Genomic DNA, 17,430 nt, shown 5'->3' with positions numbered 1-17,430 from the left:
CATCAGACAAGCTAAACTCATTACCTCTGGCCAGCTTGCCCACATCTTATTACTGAGACAGGCAATTCTTTGCAGATTACAAATAATGAAACAATGGAAAGGACATATACAAACAAGGAAACTTCAATTATGCCGAAAGGGACCTGCAAGCATCTTTTACTTTGCTTCATTTCCTAATAGGGTCAAATAAGAACTATGTTTATATAGAATAGCTTTATCAAAAATATTAATGTTGTTTTTATCTTTTGTTGGGTTGTTTAGTGAGAAAGGGGTATTAAGGGGAAGATAATATCTGAAGTGTTTTTATCATAAATATCACCCCTTTCAACTGTAAAAGCCTAAATTAAATTAACCCTATAGCTACTTCAATTGTTCCAACGCTGCTACCACAGAATAGATTGCACGTATTGACTTTGCAATCTAGCATGAGCCAGATAAGTTCATCCTGATTGAGCTGTTTCATTCACTTCAGTGCAGTAGATAACAATGTTTTCTCTTAGGTGAATAAGGAAACATCTGTCTGTAGAGAGCATTGTATCTACACTGGGTTTCTGTGGACACATGAAGCACTGAACCATACATGTCCATTTCTCAAATTCAAAAGCACTTTCAGAAAGCAAAGTAAAGGTAGCTGTTATTTTATCTATTGCTTGATTAAATGCATGGACCACTTCAATCTGAAAAGGTTCCAAGACTTCATTTCAAGTGTGAGAGATCATTTGAATCATAATGTAAGATCACACATTTTCACTTCATTACTTAAGCTAGAGTAGTTAGTGTCCAACGTCTTCTTACTACATTAACATACCACAACAATATAAACTGAGAAAGGGTAAACCATAATAGATTTAATTATATTGTAATTAAAACATTACAAGCCTCTTCAGAATTAACATCTGTGAGATGTTTTCTGAAGATGTTCTAACTATCAAAGGCCCATCTTTCGATACACAGAATTAGGAGTCCTTCTGCATTGTGCCCAGGCAATGGAAACCCTATTTCAAGTGCTACATTTGGCACCCGTTCTCTCAGTGTTTTTAAAAAAACAGGCTTTTAATTGTTAAATGATGTTAGTACTAAAGTTATTGTTAATCAGTTCTGTGTTTTTAACTTTTTATATTGTTTTGTTTTTTAAAAAACTGTTAGTCCCTTGAGTATTCAACTAAAGTAGATAAACCAAGCATAATAAATAAATAAATAAATAAATAAATAAATAAATAAATAAATAAAAATTAGCCTTATTGTATGGTGATTGTGGATCTAAATTATTGCCTCTAATTACAGAAAACACAATCTTTCCTTGGAATAAACAGCAGCAGGGAATTAGAGGAGAAGGGGATATAAATGTAATATCCTAGACATAAATGAAACTCAATATATACAGTCTGCGATATTGGGCCTTGTTTCTGTACTTGTTCTGTTACAGTGTTTTGACCAATATTATATAAAGATGGGTGTGGTTCACTGTAAAGTTAAAAATAAAATTGTTACCAAAAAACTTCCAAGGCAATTAATACTCTCATTAGAAACAGGGCAGCTAATAAAAGAATGGTTGCATTATGATTACAAATCAAGTAAGATGCATTTTGTAAAGCTATATTTAAAAATGTTGTCTAGATTGGGTGAGCCCAAAATTTAAAGTGAAGAAGTACTGTTTTCCACTTAGAAAGCAGACTATAATGAAATATGGAAAACTATTTCATATAGATGATTAGAATATAAATAAGCAGGAAGAGACTAAAAGCGGTGTGATGCTTTTAAATATGAATGTACCCAATCCAGCATTAAAAAACTTAAAAACCTACAAAGGCATTTATGTAGTTCATTAAAAAAAAAACTAATGTTATATAATTGGTAGGGGAAAAAGACAGAAAATAAGTTTAGTAACAACACATCGCTCGTACACAAATAGAAGCAAATTATTGTTCACCAATAATTACATTATTTTAAATACTCTTTTGCAAATACACTAAATATTCTACATCAAGTGCAGGTGCAGACAGCTTCCAGAAATGCAAAGAATTAAACATGTGTAAATAAAGATTTTAAATTTTCACAATTTGGACTGCAATTATTCTAAGAATGCAAGATTCAACATGCTAAAAAATATATAACTGAATAAGAGAATAGTAAAATAAAATTCATCATTTAATATAAAACATAATAGCAGCTATGGAGCAAATATTAAGAAATCAACATACTGAGTTTGATCTAATGGCATTATATTCTTACATTTACCATTTCAGAAGAGAAGGATTATTAACACCCATACCCACATTCCTTCCATGCATTCCCAAAGTCTGCTGTAGGAAAGTCATAGGACTTTCCAAATTAAATCTGAGGCATGTGTCCATTGGAGTTGGGCAGCTAATAAATTCAAACAAATAAACAAACAAATAAGCAAGCAGAGAAATTCCATCAGCAAGTGAAAATGCAATCACTTAACACTGGATATATTCCATTAATATTAAATATGTACTCTTTAGTTACAAATACAATTTTCAAATTGCAAAGGAACCAACATGTGTACGAACACACAGAAAATGTAGTATTACTACAGTAGAATATTGGTTGGAAATATTACATATCCTTTCATTATACTGTAATTTAAAGTTTTATCACTGTTAAAACTTTAAAACTGGGCCATAAGGATCATTTGAAGTTGCTGCTTGCCTACTTCCCTCCTTGTGGCATCCCTGCCTGAGGTCCTTCGACTTTGTGGCTAAGTTGGTGAAGTTCCCTAGACTTACGATTCTTAGGGACCTCAACTTGCCTTCTCTTAAAAGGGTAGCATTACCCTGAACCAAATTGGTATGCAATTTGAGTACAGTCTTGGACTTATGGCTCCTGCTCAATGAGGAAGCCTTTGAACAAATTCATTTTGTGTGCCAACTGTGCCCATTCCTAGATTAGTAGATCTTGATCATGGTTGCCCATGCCTTAGTCCCTTCCCCTTAGAACTCCTGCAATGTGCTATATGTGACGTTGCCCTTGAAGACCATGCAGAAACTTCAACTGGTCCAAAATGCAGTGGCACATTCAGTTCTGGGGGCCCCATGGTTTGCCCATGTTATACTGCTGCTATGAACTGCTCTGGCTTTTTGAGGGACCAGCTAATTCTAAGGACATACACATTCCTAAGGACATACATTATACCTGTCTCACCTAGTCAGATACGATAGGCATGCCCCAGGTCCCATCTACTAAATATTGCCATCTGGTGGGACTTAGGAAGCAAACCTTTTCTATAGCGGCTATTCCTATCCTATGGAATAGCATGCCCCTAGAAATACAGATGGCCCCTTCTGGAAGGCAATTAAGACCTAGCTTTCCCCTCAGGCTTTAGGCCAGTGTTCCTGTTCTTGAGATGGACTGTAATAGTGCCTGTTAATGTTTCAGAGTTTTTAATTTTGTTGTATTTTGTTATTTTTATATTTGGTTGTTAACCACCTAGGGTTATATTATATGGGTGGCTACATATTTTTTTTAAAAAAATAAATAATTAAACGCATACAGGTAAACACTGGAACATAAATTAAATTAATGTACCATCTTCAAGCATGTTAACCACTTATGTCTGTAACTACAAGCCCATACCCCTTCTTCCTGTATATTAGAAAAGTGGGACTTAGCTGCAGACACAGTCGTTCACAAGAGGCCCCTCTAGTAATTAAAGTGGACAGATAATGGGCTACATCTGCAGGTCATGTGGACTACCACCCTGCTGGTTCATAACTAAGCTGGAGTTTTAATGGATTTTAACTTGCATGTGAATAACTGAGAGAACTAATACATAATTAAGACAGATGTTTAGTGAGATAGATAGATAGATAGATAGATAGATAGATAGATAGATTTTATACACACACACACATCTATCTTAATTATGTATTATGTATATATATGGCATTGAGGAAAGGGAAACAAGAACAAGTTCCTAGAGGAAGAAAAAAAATCAAGAGGGGATACATAATTCCAAGCTAGTAGTAAATTTAATATGTGATGGAACTTCTCGTTTCACAAGAAGACAAAGCATATATTTTCACTGTTGCTGAGAAGTGGTTATTTAACCCTTGCCATGGGTAGAATGATTAATGTGTGCTTTGTAAACACAGTGGAGCACAAAGCCAAATGTATCCTCCTCATGCCTCTAAACAGGCATTATTTAACTTACAACAATACATTTAACCCAATAATTAACCTTGATCTGTACCAGTTGTGTTTCCCCCACCCTGCCCCAGTGTATGGAAATAGTAGTACTGTCAACTTAGGAGAATTGCAAGTAAGGTGACTTTAAGTGACTGAAACTGTTAACGCTAAAGAAGAAAGGAGTTAACAGACAAAAACAGTTTCGTATAATGCTAAAAAGAATTGCAATTATGTAACTTAAATACAGTGGTACCTCTACTTACGAACACCCCTACTTATGAATTTTTTGAGATACGATCAGCTCCGGCCCCAAAAATTTACCTCTACTTACGAACTCACCTCGACTTACGAACCGGATCTGCAGCCATTTTCCACCCGTTCCACGTGGTCCGCGGCCATTTCCCACCCGTTCCATGTGGTCCGCGGCCATTTTTATGCCCGTGCCACGTGGTCCTCGGCCATTTTCCCGCCCGTGCCACGTGGTCCTCGGCCATTTTCCGCCCGTTTCACGTGGTCCGCGGCCATTTTCCCACCCGTGCCACGTGGTCCACGGCCATTTTCCGCCTGTTCCATGTGGTCCGCGGCCATTTTTCCACCCGTTCCACGTGGTCCGCGGCCATTTTCCCATCCATTCCACGTGGTCCGTGGCCATTTTTCCGCCCTGCCGCGTGGTCAGCGGCTGTTTTTCCACCCCTTACGCGTGTTCCGCGGATGTCGGAACGGATTAACGGTAATTACATTGAACCTTATGGGAAAATTTACTTCGACTTGCAACCAACTCGACTTGCGATCAGAGTCACGGAACGGATTAAGTTCGTAAGTAGAGGTACCACTGTAATTAATGAGTGTACTATGTAAGGATTTCAATTTTTAACTAAATGTTGGAATAATATTATTGTGAAATCATAGTCTTGTCAGGATGAGAAGAAGCAGACAAACCCACTTTGAAGAGCACTCCTATGGAAGGAGCAAATTGACTAAGTAAAGAGAATACCCAAGATGGCCTTTGAATAAGAATATAAAAATAGTTTTTATTGTTCAAAATATCACGCTTGAAAGTTAAGTTGTAATTTTTTTTAAAGTTTAGTCATTGATTTCTTTCTAACAGGTTTTCATAAATTAGCCAATATCATTATCTTACATACTCATACTGGTTATTTTAGATCAAAGTAGATTAAGAGCTTTAATCACGTACAAATATTACAGGGCTGGATCCAGATTTAGATAAATGTAATGGGGAGAAAAGTGTAGATTTCAAACTCCCAAACCAAGTGCTCCCTGACACCCATGTCATTGCATTTGCAGCTTCAGTTGTAGTAAGGAGGAAATTTGTGTGCACAGCAACTGTGTTCTTTCTTGAGCCAACTGGACATCGTGGGTTTGTTCTCCATATATTGCTTACAACCCAGTGAAATTGCAATTTATGCAATTAACAACTGCACTGCAATGAAATCTCAATTTATGCAAAAATGAACAGCCAAGTTCTAACTACTGCAACTACAGAGATCAAATGACGTCAGTGCTGAAAGATCTGCACTGGCTGCCAATTGCTTATCGATCAATCAATGTTGAATGTTAAAGCCTAAATAGCAACTCCCCAATACCTACATCTCATAAACAAATGGTCCTCTCTGAGTCAGAATAGTCTCTAGAACAGTGTTTCTCAACCTTGGCAGCTTAAAGATGTGTGGACTTCAATTCCATGTTGGCTGGGGAACTCTGGGAGTTGAAGTTCAAATATCTTCAAGCTGCCAAGGTTGAGAAACATTGGTTTGGAGTTTGATTATCTGAGAGGATCACCTGTCTAAGAGAAGCCCTTTTGAAGGTGGATCCAAAAATAGAAGGTCACCAACTGGGGATGTGGGAGAAAGCTTTGTCCTATATCGCTCCCAGGCTATGGAATGAAGTCCAAAGGATTTGCCCCTTACTCTTCCAGTATTTAAAAAAAGGACAAAAAAACATATTTCACCAAATGTTAATTATAAATGGATTTTAATATTTATTTTAATTCTGTTTTGACTGTACATATTTTATTGTTTTACATTCTATAATTTTAATTACTGTAAGTTGCTTATTAGACTGTTTAAATGGATATAAATTGCTTAATTCATCTGAAAATACTACTTATAAGCCTAAAGAGGGTTGGCCATAATTGAAGGGCTGAAAGGGAAGGAGGAGATAGGAGAATCAGGTTCCAACATATTATGTTTAGAAATGGTAGCACATTTTATTTATATCTCTCTCTCTTAAAGGTTGGGAAAAATTTGACAAAACTTGATGTAAGGTACAAATTATTTAAAAATGAGTGACTATTATGTGCAAGAGTTTTGACAGCTTCTTAGGATGTCAGTTCTATTAACTAATTCTAAAATGCTGGTATAATATTAAACCATGCTTTAGTGACACAAGAATAAACCTAGTATCTTTCTTCTAGAGTGCCTGTTCTCTTATTCTTTTCTAGATCAGAAGATTCCATTTCTTATTCAGGTTTAAACATAGTTTCCATGCAATTGAATCCTAGGTCATTATTAGTCTTAGCTATTGCTAATTAAAAGAAGCTTAATAAGCTTTACTTGATGTCAGCTTGCTTCCTCTACCTATCATGGTCTCCTATGATTCAGAGGATTCAGGAAGTGGAGGAGACTGCACTGACAGAATGTTAGCCTTAGGATTTGGGGAGCAATCAGCCATGGGAAGCTGAGTCTGCCAACAATCATCCAAAGCAGATGCGGAATAAGTCAGATGAAGGTCCTGACTCTAAGTGACTGCCCAGCCCAAGGCCACACAAAGACCTCTAGAGAACCAAGCAGACTCTGATCAGCTCCTTCGGAAACAAAAGTGGCAGCAGCCTTAATTGGACTGCACCTGTGCTGGTCTATATCAGAGCAGCCACCAGTGGCTGGCTTCTTATTGGGAACCACCACTCATGCCTTGGCTTCGTGCTCTTGTGTCTGCGATTTCTGTTCACCTTGGTTCTTTGACCCCGGACCAGCTGACTAGGCTTTTATGACATGATCCTCAACACTGTGTCTAGACTCCATTACCAGTGTGCTGATTCAGCTTTGAATTATCCTCATTCTGGCAAGACCCTGCTCTCCCGTAAGCATTACTGGTGGCTGCATGTGCTTGCATGTACTGGTGCTCTGCCTGCCTTTGCCTGTTACTGCTTGCAACTCAAGGTAAAGTCCTTATAATTTAACTCTCATTTATGCTCAGTCTGAAATAGGACACTAACCATATTTAACACAGACATAGTTTTTCTAACTTTGAATGACATGCTAAGTTTTATTCAATTATTTAATTAAAGATGGAAGTAAAGGGTATGCTGCTGATGAAGGAAAGTGTGTGAACCAGAGGTAAGATCATCATGAAGTGCTGAATTATCCAAGGTTATGGGGGTTGGCTGTGATTGCTCTGTGGATATTTATATACCATATTTTTCCGACTGTAAGACGATACTTTTTTCTAAAATCCTTACACTAAAAATTGAAGGGCGTCTTATTCAAGGAAGTCAGCCGAGGAGAGAACCGCGCGGTTGCAAAACTGCCCATACTTTGTCTCTGCAAACAGGCTTCCTCCTATTGCTAGCCTCCAATCACGAGTGAAATAGCTTGTCTCTGCAAACAGGCTTCCTCCAATCACGAGCCTTATGTAACTGATGTCAGCTGATGCTGAACAAACCAATTAGAGGAAGTCTGTTTGCAGACACAAGCTATCGGCAGTTTCACTCGTGACTGAATGTAATCAGTTATGCAAAAGAGCATGGAAATAGAGCTGCAGAGAAACGGTTTGGACCTCCTCCCACCGAGTGTATCAGGTCAATGTTAACTAATTACTAAATAAAAATGTGTTCTGCACTATCTTTAAAATACTGATATCTTAATTTTGGGTTGGAAAAGTGGGGGTCGTCTTGTACATGGGGGCGTCTTATTGACGGAAAAATACGGTATTTATATTATTATAATACTTATAATATAAACTACTATATCAAAAACTTCTATCTTCTGTGACTCAGTGTATTGCATGAAGTTTGTATAGGTACTGGGAACCCATCACATGACCAATTCTACCAAATTGGCTTCTAAGGTTTAGAAAGTCTTCTCTTTGTGTATTTAGGGTTCCTTTTGTTCCCCTTAGTTCTTCATCTTATTTTCTCTTCTTTTAAACCATTTGTGTCCTGCCTTTAATCAGGTACCCTTCACTACTGATACTGAAATCCTTTCTAAAGATCACTCCAGAAAAAATGTAACTTTGGACTGATAAAACTAGCTTTATGAAATGGTTTACTTCACCACAAGTTGTGTGATCCTGAAGTAGAGTTCTGAAAGTTGAAATATTTCATTGGCTACAGGTTCTGTATGATAGACAAAAAGATAAACACTTGGATCAAACATTTAAGGAGTGAGCTAGTCCCCTGACCAGGCCAACTGATGATCTGTAAATTATATACTGGGATAAGCTGAATATGTGTGCTTCAGTGTTTGTCAAAAAGTTTATTTAACTTTTGTCAAAAGTTAAATAAAAGTCATCAGTGAGAAACTGGACTAGAAAATCTTTGTGGTCATTTACAACACAAACAAAATGAGATTCTGTATTTTTTGTAAACTCTCCATTCAATTTGTGCAGCCAGAAAGGTTTGATTGGACTGTTTAGACTTATAAAGTATGGAAATATATACTGAATTTTGTCCGCTTTGAATTTTGTCAGGTACTTCCAAGAATTTCATTGTCCACTTGCACCAAAAGTTGCAAATCTTTCTTGCTGATGCCAGGGTCTTACACACATCATACAAATCTCTAGTGCCTTAAAAGTCAGCTTTTTCATATTTTGTGCATTTTCTTTAATGTCCACAGCTTGATGGTATGTAAGAAGATGCTCAGAATAACATTATAATTAATTTCTAATAATTAAGACTATTGAGAAAAGCAAAAATGAAAGTGAACGAACTGCGTCCCCTCTGTTTACTTGTCTTTTCAGCCTGGTGAAACATCTTTCTTTTGAACTGATGTTACTAAAATCTGCTGCCTGCATGATCAGCATTTAAATTTATACAATTAATTTATGAAACTAAACAGAGAACTGTGGACATTAAACTTAAAATATATCTTTACTAGTTAACATACATAATATTGAGTACAGCTTTGCATATGCAACTGTAATTTAATACATTCTAAAATTCATAATAACAACAAGCGTGTCTTCCTTTTTCCATCTTGTGCCTTCATTATTTCCTCTTTCATACTTTCCATAAATTGCAATGATGTGCAAATTGATAAGATTAAGTTAGAAACTGTGGTTTGAAATGAAGCTTTGTTTCTGGTTTAGAGAACATATTTAGCTAATTTAGATTCCAAGGCAAGCTTGGAAGTCCAGTTCACCATACCTAGAAGTATAGCAAACTGAAGACAGCTCCATGAAAGGAGAACCAATGACCACAGCAAAGACCAAGGAACCAGTGAGTGGAAAGGAGATTGCCTACATGTGCTCCAGATGGCTACTCCTTGTAAGGAGAGCACAGGATAGTGGTTTTCCATAGGTTTGAGTGCTGGGAGGCAAAAGGATTAGCCATCTTGCTCACAACCACAGTGGAGCTTTTTAAAGGATACTAAAATCACAAACTCACTTTCTAATCATTTTTGGAAATTGCCTATTAACTATTTAAAGCTACTAGAATCCTCTGGAATGACAACTTTGAAAAGGCTTCATTGGGTGAATTTATCTTCAACTCTGAATAAAAGAAAAATTAATTGTAACTTAAGAACTTAAAGAATCTGAAATAAACAGCAAAAAGCTAAGTAAGATTTTGATCTTAAAAAGTTATAAATGGACTAAGGATTCAGATAATTTTGGAATATTGAAACTTTTACAATAAGGCTTTGGAATTAATTATAAATAACTAACAGCTTATCGTGGGAAATAGATCTGTTCCGGTTTTTGGAAGACATAACAGAGATAAGCAATTTCACGATTTAAAACTGGACACTAGAGGGGACTAAAGATTTTAGGTAGAGGAAAAAAATGCAAGCCTATAAAATGCAAAACATTGTAACAATGAAAATACTGACGGAGACTTTTGAAGAACGTAGTCAGAAATTAGTAGCCACAATATCAACAATGTTAATTAACGATGTCTGCTTCTATGGATAGATTATGTCCAAAAGATGTTACTGAAGAAATGAGAGATGTGGAACAAATTTTATCTCACAAGACAGAGATGGTATCAAAAGTAGCTTTACAATTGACAGGCCAGGAAAATGACTTAGAAAATAATGTTTCACTGGATCTACAAAATAAACTGGTTGATGTTTTAAAATTGTTCAAAATTAAAGTCGATGTTTTAAAATATATATATAAAGATTCCAAGGCAAGCTATAGAAATAAAAAAACAATGGCATGTGCATGTTTATTATTTTCTTACAGAGTATTGGCTTACATTCTTCCTTTTTAAATTTTACGTGTGAGTGCCTGATAAACAATTAATGCTTTTATTAATTTTTCTCTATACTATATCATAACAATGTAACATGAGCAATTTAACACCTATCATTTTCAGTTTCAGCTAACATTGTTAAGCATAGAATTATGTATTAAATGTTAAACAGCCTAATAAAAGTGCCTTATTTCTTAATCAATGTGATATAAAATAGAGTTTTTGCCTTCGTAAAACAAATTACATTAAGGAGAAAAATGTAGCACTAAGATACAGAAACCTTTCATCTGTTTAATGTTTACTGAGTTTTTAAATGTATATACAAAATGTATGATGTACTAGCCCCAGTATACAACAGTATTTCACACACAAATAAAGAAACCATCCCTTTCTGTACAAAACACTTTTTACCCAAACCAGCTAGACACTATGTTAAGAACAAACACACTGAAAGTTTTCAGTGTGTGTTGGTGGGAACAGTTGGTTGTAGTCCTACTTGTAATCAAAATTGCTTTTTAAATATAATATTTATGATCAACAACACTGCACAGTGCAAAAAATCCTTATCAGTCATACTTGTAAACAAACACACACAAATAAACAAGCATAAATAAACTTAGCCTAAATAATTTCAACCATGGTTCTAGGCATTTCCATATCCTAGAACACTAGAACAATATCAGCAGAAACACCAGCCCGGTTTACTAGAAAGTCTACAAAAACATTCAGAGATCCATTTGCTTCTGAAGTGTGGCAGACTATTCTAACAAATCCCCTATCCCTAGTAAGAAAGGAAGATACAACAAATGTAAATCTCTAAGAATAAATCAGAATATGGCAAAGAATTAACCAAAAATTCCAGTCCTTTCCCCTATATTGTTATTACATCCCAATAAAAAGATCAAGTACCAAGTGTGGGTCAATCACATCTTAGAACAGTTCACTGCCTTCAAGTCCATGAAGGTCCTGAGCTGTTCTGGCACAGATAATGAGGCCACAATAATCATCAGCTTGTGACTACTCACTCCTAGCATTTCATGTAAAACTTCATCTAGCAATTTTCTTTAAATGTTCGTCTTGTATATTTCTAGCCTCCTGTTGAACCAAAAAAACTGTTTAATGTCCACTCACCTTTCCCATTTTTTAAAAAAACAGGGATTTAATCTGTTTTCCTCGTTCTCCTTTCAATTTCATTACTATTTGCTTTGCAGTTCACCCATGTCCACAACAATTTAATTACTAAGAACCTGCAAAATGGTCCTCTTGCCCTTAATGGACATACCTCCACTTTATTGAAAGTTTAATACGGGTCTTCCTGTGTACACCTGGCAATTTCATTATGTATATTGTGAGCAGGTTAGTTGTGCGGGTTCAGATTTAGTTAGACTTCTTTTTTCCCTACTATCTCCTCTTTTCTTTTCTTTTTTTAATTCTTTTTGCTTAATACTTCTTTCTTGTTTTCTGCATGTTCCATAATGTTACTTATCTCAAAAGGAATTAACATTGTGTGTGTGTGTGTGTAACATATAGGTCAGCTACCAGAGTAATTTAGCAAATTAGTAGCTCCCTGTCCTGAAGAGCTTACATTTTGAACACTGTGAAAATTACCACAGAAATACAGGAAGAGGAAAGAGATGGACACTTTCAGTGCACACTTGTAACAAAACTATGTTTGTTTGTTTGTTTACTTAAAATATATATACCTGCTTATTTGACAAATTTCTGGGACACCCAACTGCAATAATTCTGGCAGCTTAAGAGATAAAACAGCAAAAAAGAAATAAAACCCCAAACACAGTCTCATCCAGCGGGATCAACAGCTATGTTTATATATTTGTAACCACTGATTATGATTTAAAAAGTAGGAGGGACACTATTTCCCAAACAGAAAAGTTTAAATTCTGATGGCCAGGAACAGTCAATTGTAATGTTCAAAATATAGTGAGCAAGTTTATACACTGCACTAACCCCACTCAAATTAGGGAAAGTTGGCTTAGCATGATCTATAAAAACAAGTTGCATCAGACACAGTTATACTTAGAATATCTGCACTGAAAATCAATGGATCCTAAATTATATATATTACATAAAAAATGCAATGAACAACATTGCATCAACTCTGTAGTCACTTCTGTAAATTTTCCAACGTTACCAGAATATACTGAAACAGGTTGTTACAGTAAGTGGTGAATGGAATATGTGTGTGTTTGTAAGACTTTGTATCTAATAACAGATTCTGTGATAACACTAGAAAGTCAAATAAATAAATGTTGAATTCCAGGGGGCAGTGGCCTTGAGAAAATGAATTAAAGAAACTGCAGGCTTTAATGGAAAAATACTAGTTCCATTAGTGCTAAAGTAAAAGAGAACAGAGAGAAGTATAATATAAAAGACTGTGCTAATAAATGATTCAGACAAAGATAATACATGACAGAAAGCAGCAGGTAAGGATAATTTAAATCAACCTTCTTTTAAATCCACCTTTTAGAAATAGAGGAAAAATATAATTAGTAAGTTTTTAATGTTACTTCTATCCAAAGAACCATCTGACTCTAACATGTAATATTGACTGATTATGTGCCATCAAGTTGGTGTCTATCCTTAGTAGCTACATGCATAGACCTCCTCCTGGATAATCTGTCCGTACCCTAGCCTGGTCTTCCAAAGGTCTACCCATCACCGCTGTAATCAAGTTCATCCACCTTACTATTGGTTGTCCTCTTCTTCTCCTGCCTTCCACCTTTCCCAGAATTATAGACTTCTCAAGAGAGCAGGGCCCTTTGCATAATGTATCCAAAATAACTGGATACATGTTAATTTGAGCCTCAACTAAGAACTCTGTATTGATTTGTTCAATGATCCATTTGTTCATTTCCTTGGTTATCCAAGGTATCCTTAGGAGTCTTGTCCAGCATCAAAGTTCAAAAGCACCAATACTCTTTCTGTCTTGCTACTTCAAAGGCCAACTTTTGCTTCCATAAACTGTCACAGGGAAAACTGTTGCATAGTTCTGATATTTGTAGATACAGAGACATCACACTATCTAAATATCTTTTAAGAGGCTTTCATTGTCACCCTACAAAGTGCTAGTCTGCAGCATACTTTTCTATTACAATATTGTAATTCATTTTCAATCTTGATACATGAGCACTATTTCCTTAACGGCATTTGGATGCAACCCCATGAAGAGTAGCAAAGCATTAAGCTTTCACACAAAACCAATTCTGACATTAAAATATTTATACTTTGCTTGACTAAAAATAATTTTTGGTTCTAAAATAAAACAAACTTTTAGCATTAAAATAAATACAATAACTGTAGAAAGTCATAACCAAGAAATGGAGAGAAACCTTGTATATATATGCAAGATCAGCTGCAGCAACACTGAAAATCCTGGCTTGCAGTAATTAGTTTTGATTACCCAGAACTGGAAATAATATGTAGAGCTGAATCGTTATGGAGAAGAAGATAAGCTATCACAAGATGGATTTGGTTGTAGTTTGTATGTTCTGCAAATGCAATCACCATTACATTTAACCATGATTTATGGTTTAACAAATTGAATGAATCCATCCAGTGGTGGTTTATTCAGTGAGGTATGTTAAATAAAACATATTTAAGTATGTTGCATAGGCACCATCACAGGGATTCATCTTCCATTTTTAAAGAGAAATCAACTGCAAAATTGAATATATTTTAATTATAGAACAATAGCTTAGAATAGTTCATTAATTTTTTTAAAAATTAATTTATATCAATGAAACAGCAATCCTAAGTACACTTATTTTATATGGGAAATGCTGAACTAAGTCCATCTTGTGAGTAAATATCTACAGAAACAGAATACAGTCCATAATAATTGTACAGAAAGTTAGCTAGCCTAGGATTATATTCATTCATTCCCTCTCAAGTAATAATATACATCAAAACACTAGCATAGTTTATTTCTCTCTTGAATAGCTAAAGTTTCATAGCTCCCAAGATTGATCTTGTACATATCTTTATCAAGTTCATGAAATGGAATATTTGCACTGCATAGTCTCAGAGAAACTTCTCAACACTTTCATAGGTAAGATAGTTCCTTGATTATATCTATGAATATTGCTACAAGGCCTTAATTTATTTTACTTGCTGCAAAAAGTAGAAGAAGTTGAAACAGGTGAAAAAGAAGTCCAGTCAAAGGTGACATGGTATGATGGCCTTGCTATGCTTCAGGAGCAATGTGATTAGCAAACTACTGAATTTGGTCAAACTACTGGAAGCATTCTGTAGTTTACATCTGAAACTATCTCCAGTTGTAAAAACACTATCAAGTTGTAAAAGTGCTGAATATCTATACAAACATACCAACCATCTTAATTAACCTTTAAATATTAGCAATACAGTAGACAAAACATATGTTTCCACAGGCTTTGATACATGTGTTTTTCCAATCCCACCTGACATATTACAAATAAACCTAGGACCTTCTATATGCAAGGCATGTATTCTAACCCTAATCACAGCCTTTCTTATTTATATACTACTAAAAGTCTTGTATCTGTAACCTTCAAACTGGGTGAAATAGTGCATCATAGGGCAACAGTTTTTGAACCAAGGTACCTCAAATGGGCTAACTTACAGAATGTGTCCAAAATTCAGGACCCATTACTTCTGTGGGATTGAAATTTGGGAAATTTGTGGCCACTTCAGCACAGTCGCACTGTCACAGCCCAGGTTACGTGATCCTCATGGGCATATCCCCAACCTCTGTCCCCTGTGCCCAATCACCTGGCAGCAAGGCCTGACTGGCAAGCAGCGATCGGCTGCTTTGGAAACAAGGCAGAAATTTGAAATCTGTTAATGGTGGTGGGCATTGAGGGAAGGATGAGGAAGCGACTTGGATGCCTGCTGGTGAGGTAGGGCTGGCTGGGGGGTGCCAATGGTTGATGGATGATGCCGCTTGGGGGCACACTGGAATGGGGAGCAGGGGTGCAGTTTTCCTCATGGTTCATGGCTCCCTTTGTTCCACCTCTCCCCAGCAAAGTGGCAGGCAGTTCTGCGGGTCAGCCAAGGAGGAGGAGGCTTCACTGGGACTGTCCTGAGGGTCATGAGGAGAGAGAAAATGGTGCAAGCCTATATTATATGTAGGAAGGAAGACTTCTGATGCTCCCTGCCAGCTTCCCACAAGCAAAGTCAATGGGAAAGCCAGCAGCAGATTCACACTCCTACTGCTTTTTTGTCCTTGGTCATTCTGTTTCTCTGTTTAGGTAAGGAAATATCTCTGAAACTATAGCCCAATGGGTTTGTCTACTTCTAAAATCTGAGATGAAGTTGTCATAACAATTTTATTTTAAACTAAACTTTATTTGAATTAGTAATTCATTTATAATTCTGATTAAAATTTTCCATCAGAGATCTTCATTAAGCCTCTGGGAATTGCAGTCCATCTACTGCAATGAGACTTTTTGACTTGTGGAGACATGTTGCTTTGTCTCAACTCAGGGAAGTATTATGTGGAGGAGAATTGTTCCACTTCTATAAAGCATCAAAGGAAGGTCAATCTGCATGAATCAGTTACTTTGCTTTGACAGAACTGGCTTCTGCACTAAGCACTACAGCTATTGTAGCAACTTGGAGAAGGATGCTTCATGCTTCAGAGAAACACTTCAGATGGTCCTTCATTCCAGTTCTATGTTTTATTATTTTATCTCCACTTCCCATGCAATCCCAATGGAAAAACTTGAAACATTTAAATAGGAAAAACAAGAAACAGAGAGTTTTTAAAATCAATGTAGGTTATATATTCTCCTTCTCTACCCAAGAGCTTTCTAGCTTTCCATAGGTGAGTACAGATAAATAACATGAGCAACTACAATCTAAGTGGTAAGAGTAGAAAAGGGAAGACTTGTTATGGTGATCAAAAACAGGAACAGGACTGGGAATGACAGGAAAATTGTGGGGGTAAAGAGATTGTCAAGTGAAGGAAGGGCAATTGAAGTGAAAAGAAATAGGTAATACAGAATTCAACAGATCATTTTCTGACAGAGAGAGATAGGTGTTGTTTACTTGAAATGGTTTGCTTCAGATACTGTGCGCAGCCTGGGTTTCAGCCACCTGAATTCCAGACTGGCTTTATGGAAACTTCACTCCTCTCCAAACTGATCAACTTCTTTTTGAAACAAGAGTGCATGTGCTTAAAAGGGTGGTTCATGGTTTTATAACTGTCATGCATAAATTAGCTTTAAACTATATTTGTTATTATTTATGTATTTCAGAAGAACAGTTGGATGCATCATCTGCTTGTCCATACAGAATTTCATAAACTACATAGCTTATGAAAGGTTTGGGCATGTTTATTTGTAGCTACAGAGAATTTTTGCTTTAGGTCTGGCAGAAGAAATAAATCAGATTTCAAATAACTAGAATTATGAATGCAAATTAAAATGATAGCTTAACAGCATCAGCAAACTATAACCAGGTGTTCTTCAGATAAAGATGCATGCATTATTTGAGAAATTTCTGAGCAATAAGCTTAACATTTTTTTAAAGTTAAAGGCAATAAAATTCTATATAATTGTAATAGAAAGAATATAAAATCAGAACCCACATGAGGATTTACCTTCCACTGCTCTCTTAAAGAAGACTTTGCAACTGCCACAGGTAACTACTCCATAATGGCATCCAGATGCTTCATCCCCACACACCAAACACACTTTAGAAGGTCTTGAGGATCCAGTTGAAACACTTCTCAATGAGGAACTAGAAAGAAAAATAACAGGAACCATCAATATAAAATGCACTTGATACAAACTCCATTTTGTCATTCAGTTTCTAATCCTGTAATTTTGGATAGTTTCCTCAAAATTAAA

General features: G+C 36.0%; 1 protein-coding gene across 10 annotated transcripts in view; it reads right to left on the bottom strand.

The window, feature by feature from the left end:
* The window catches only part of NR3C2 (nuclear receptor subfamily 3 group C member 2), a 174,555-nt gene that overhangs the window by 62,757 nt on the left and 94,368 nt on the right, over positions 1-17,430 (bottom strand). For 8 of the 10 annotated variants that reach the window (XM_088132768.1, XM_088132775.1, XM_088132773.1 and 5 more), the window contains one exon: positions 17,169-17,320. In XM_088132768.1, the coding sequence (XP_087988894.1) occupies positions 17,169-17,320 (152 nt within the window). The remainder of the gene's footprint in view (positions 1-17,168; positions 17,321-17,430) is intronic. The other 2 variants (XM_088132774.1, XM_088132776.1) reach the window with 1 other exon arrangement.

This window comes from Python bivittatus, unplaced genomic scaffold (genome assembly GCF_059951505.1).
Source record: "Python bivittatus isolate LINGU-HERP-01145 unplaced genomic scaffold, Pbiv_v1 ctg000070_np1212, whole genome shotgun sequence".
Taxonomy (NCBI): Eukaryota; Metazoa; Chordata; class Lepidosauria; order Squamata; family Pythonidae; genus Python; species Python bivittatus.
Note: the sequence above shows the minus strand (reverse complement) of the source record. Positions and strands in the feature narration are given on the sequence as shown.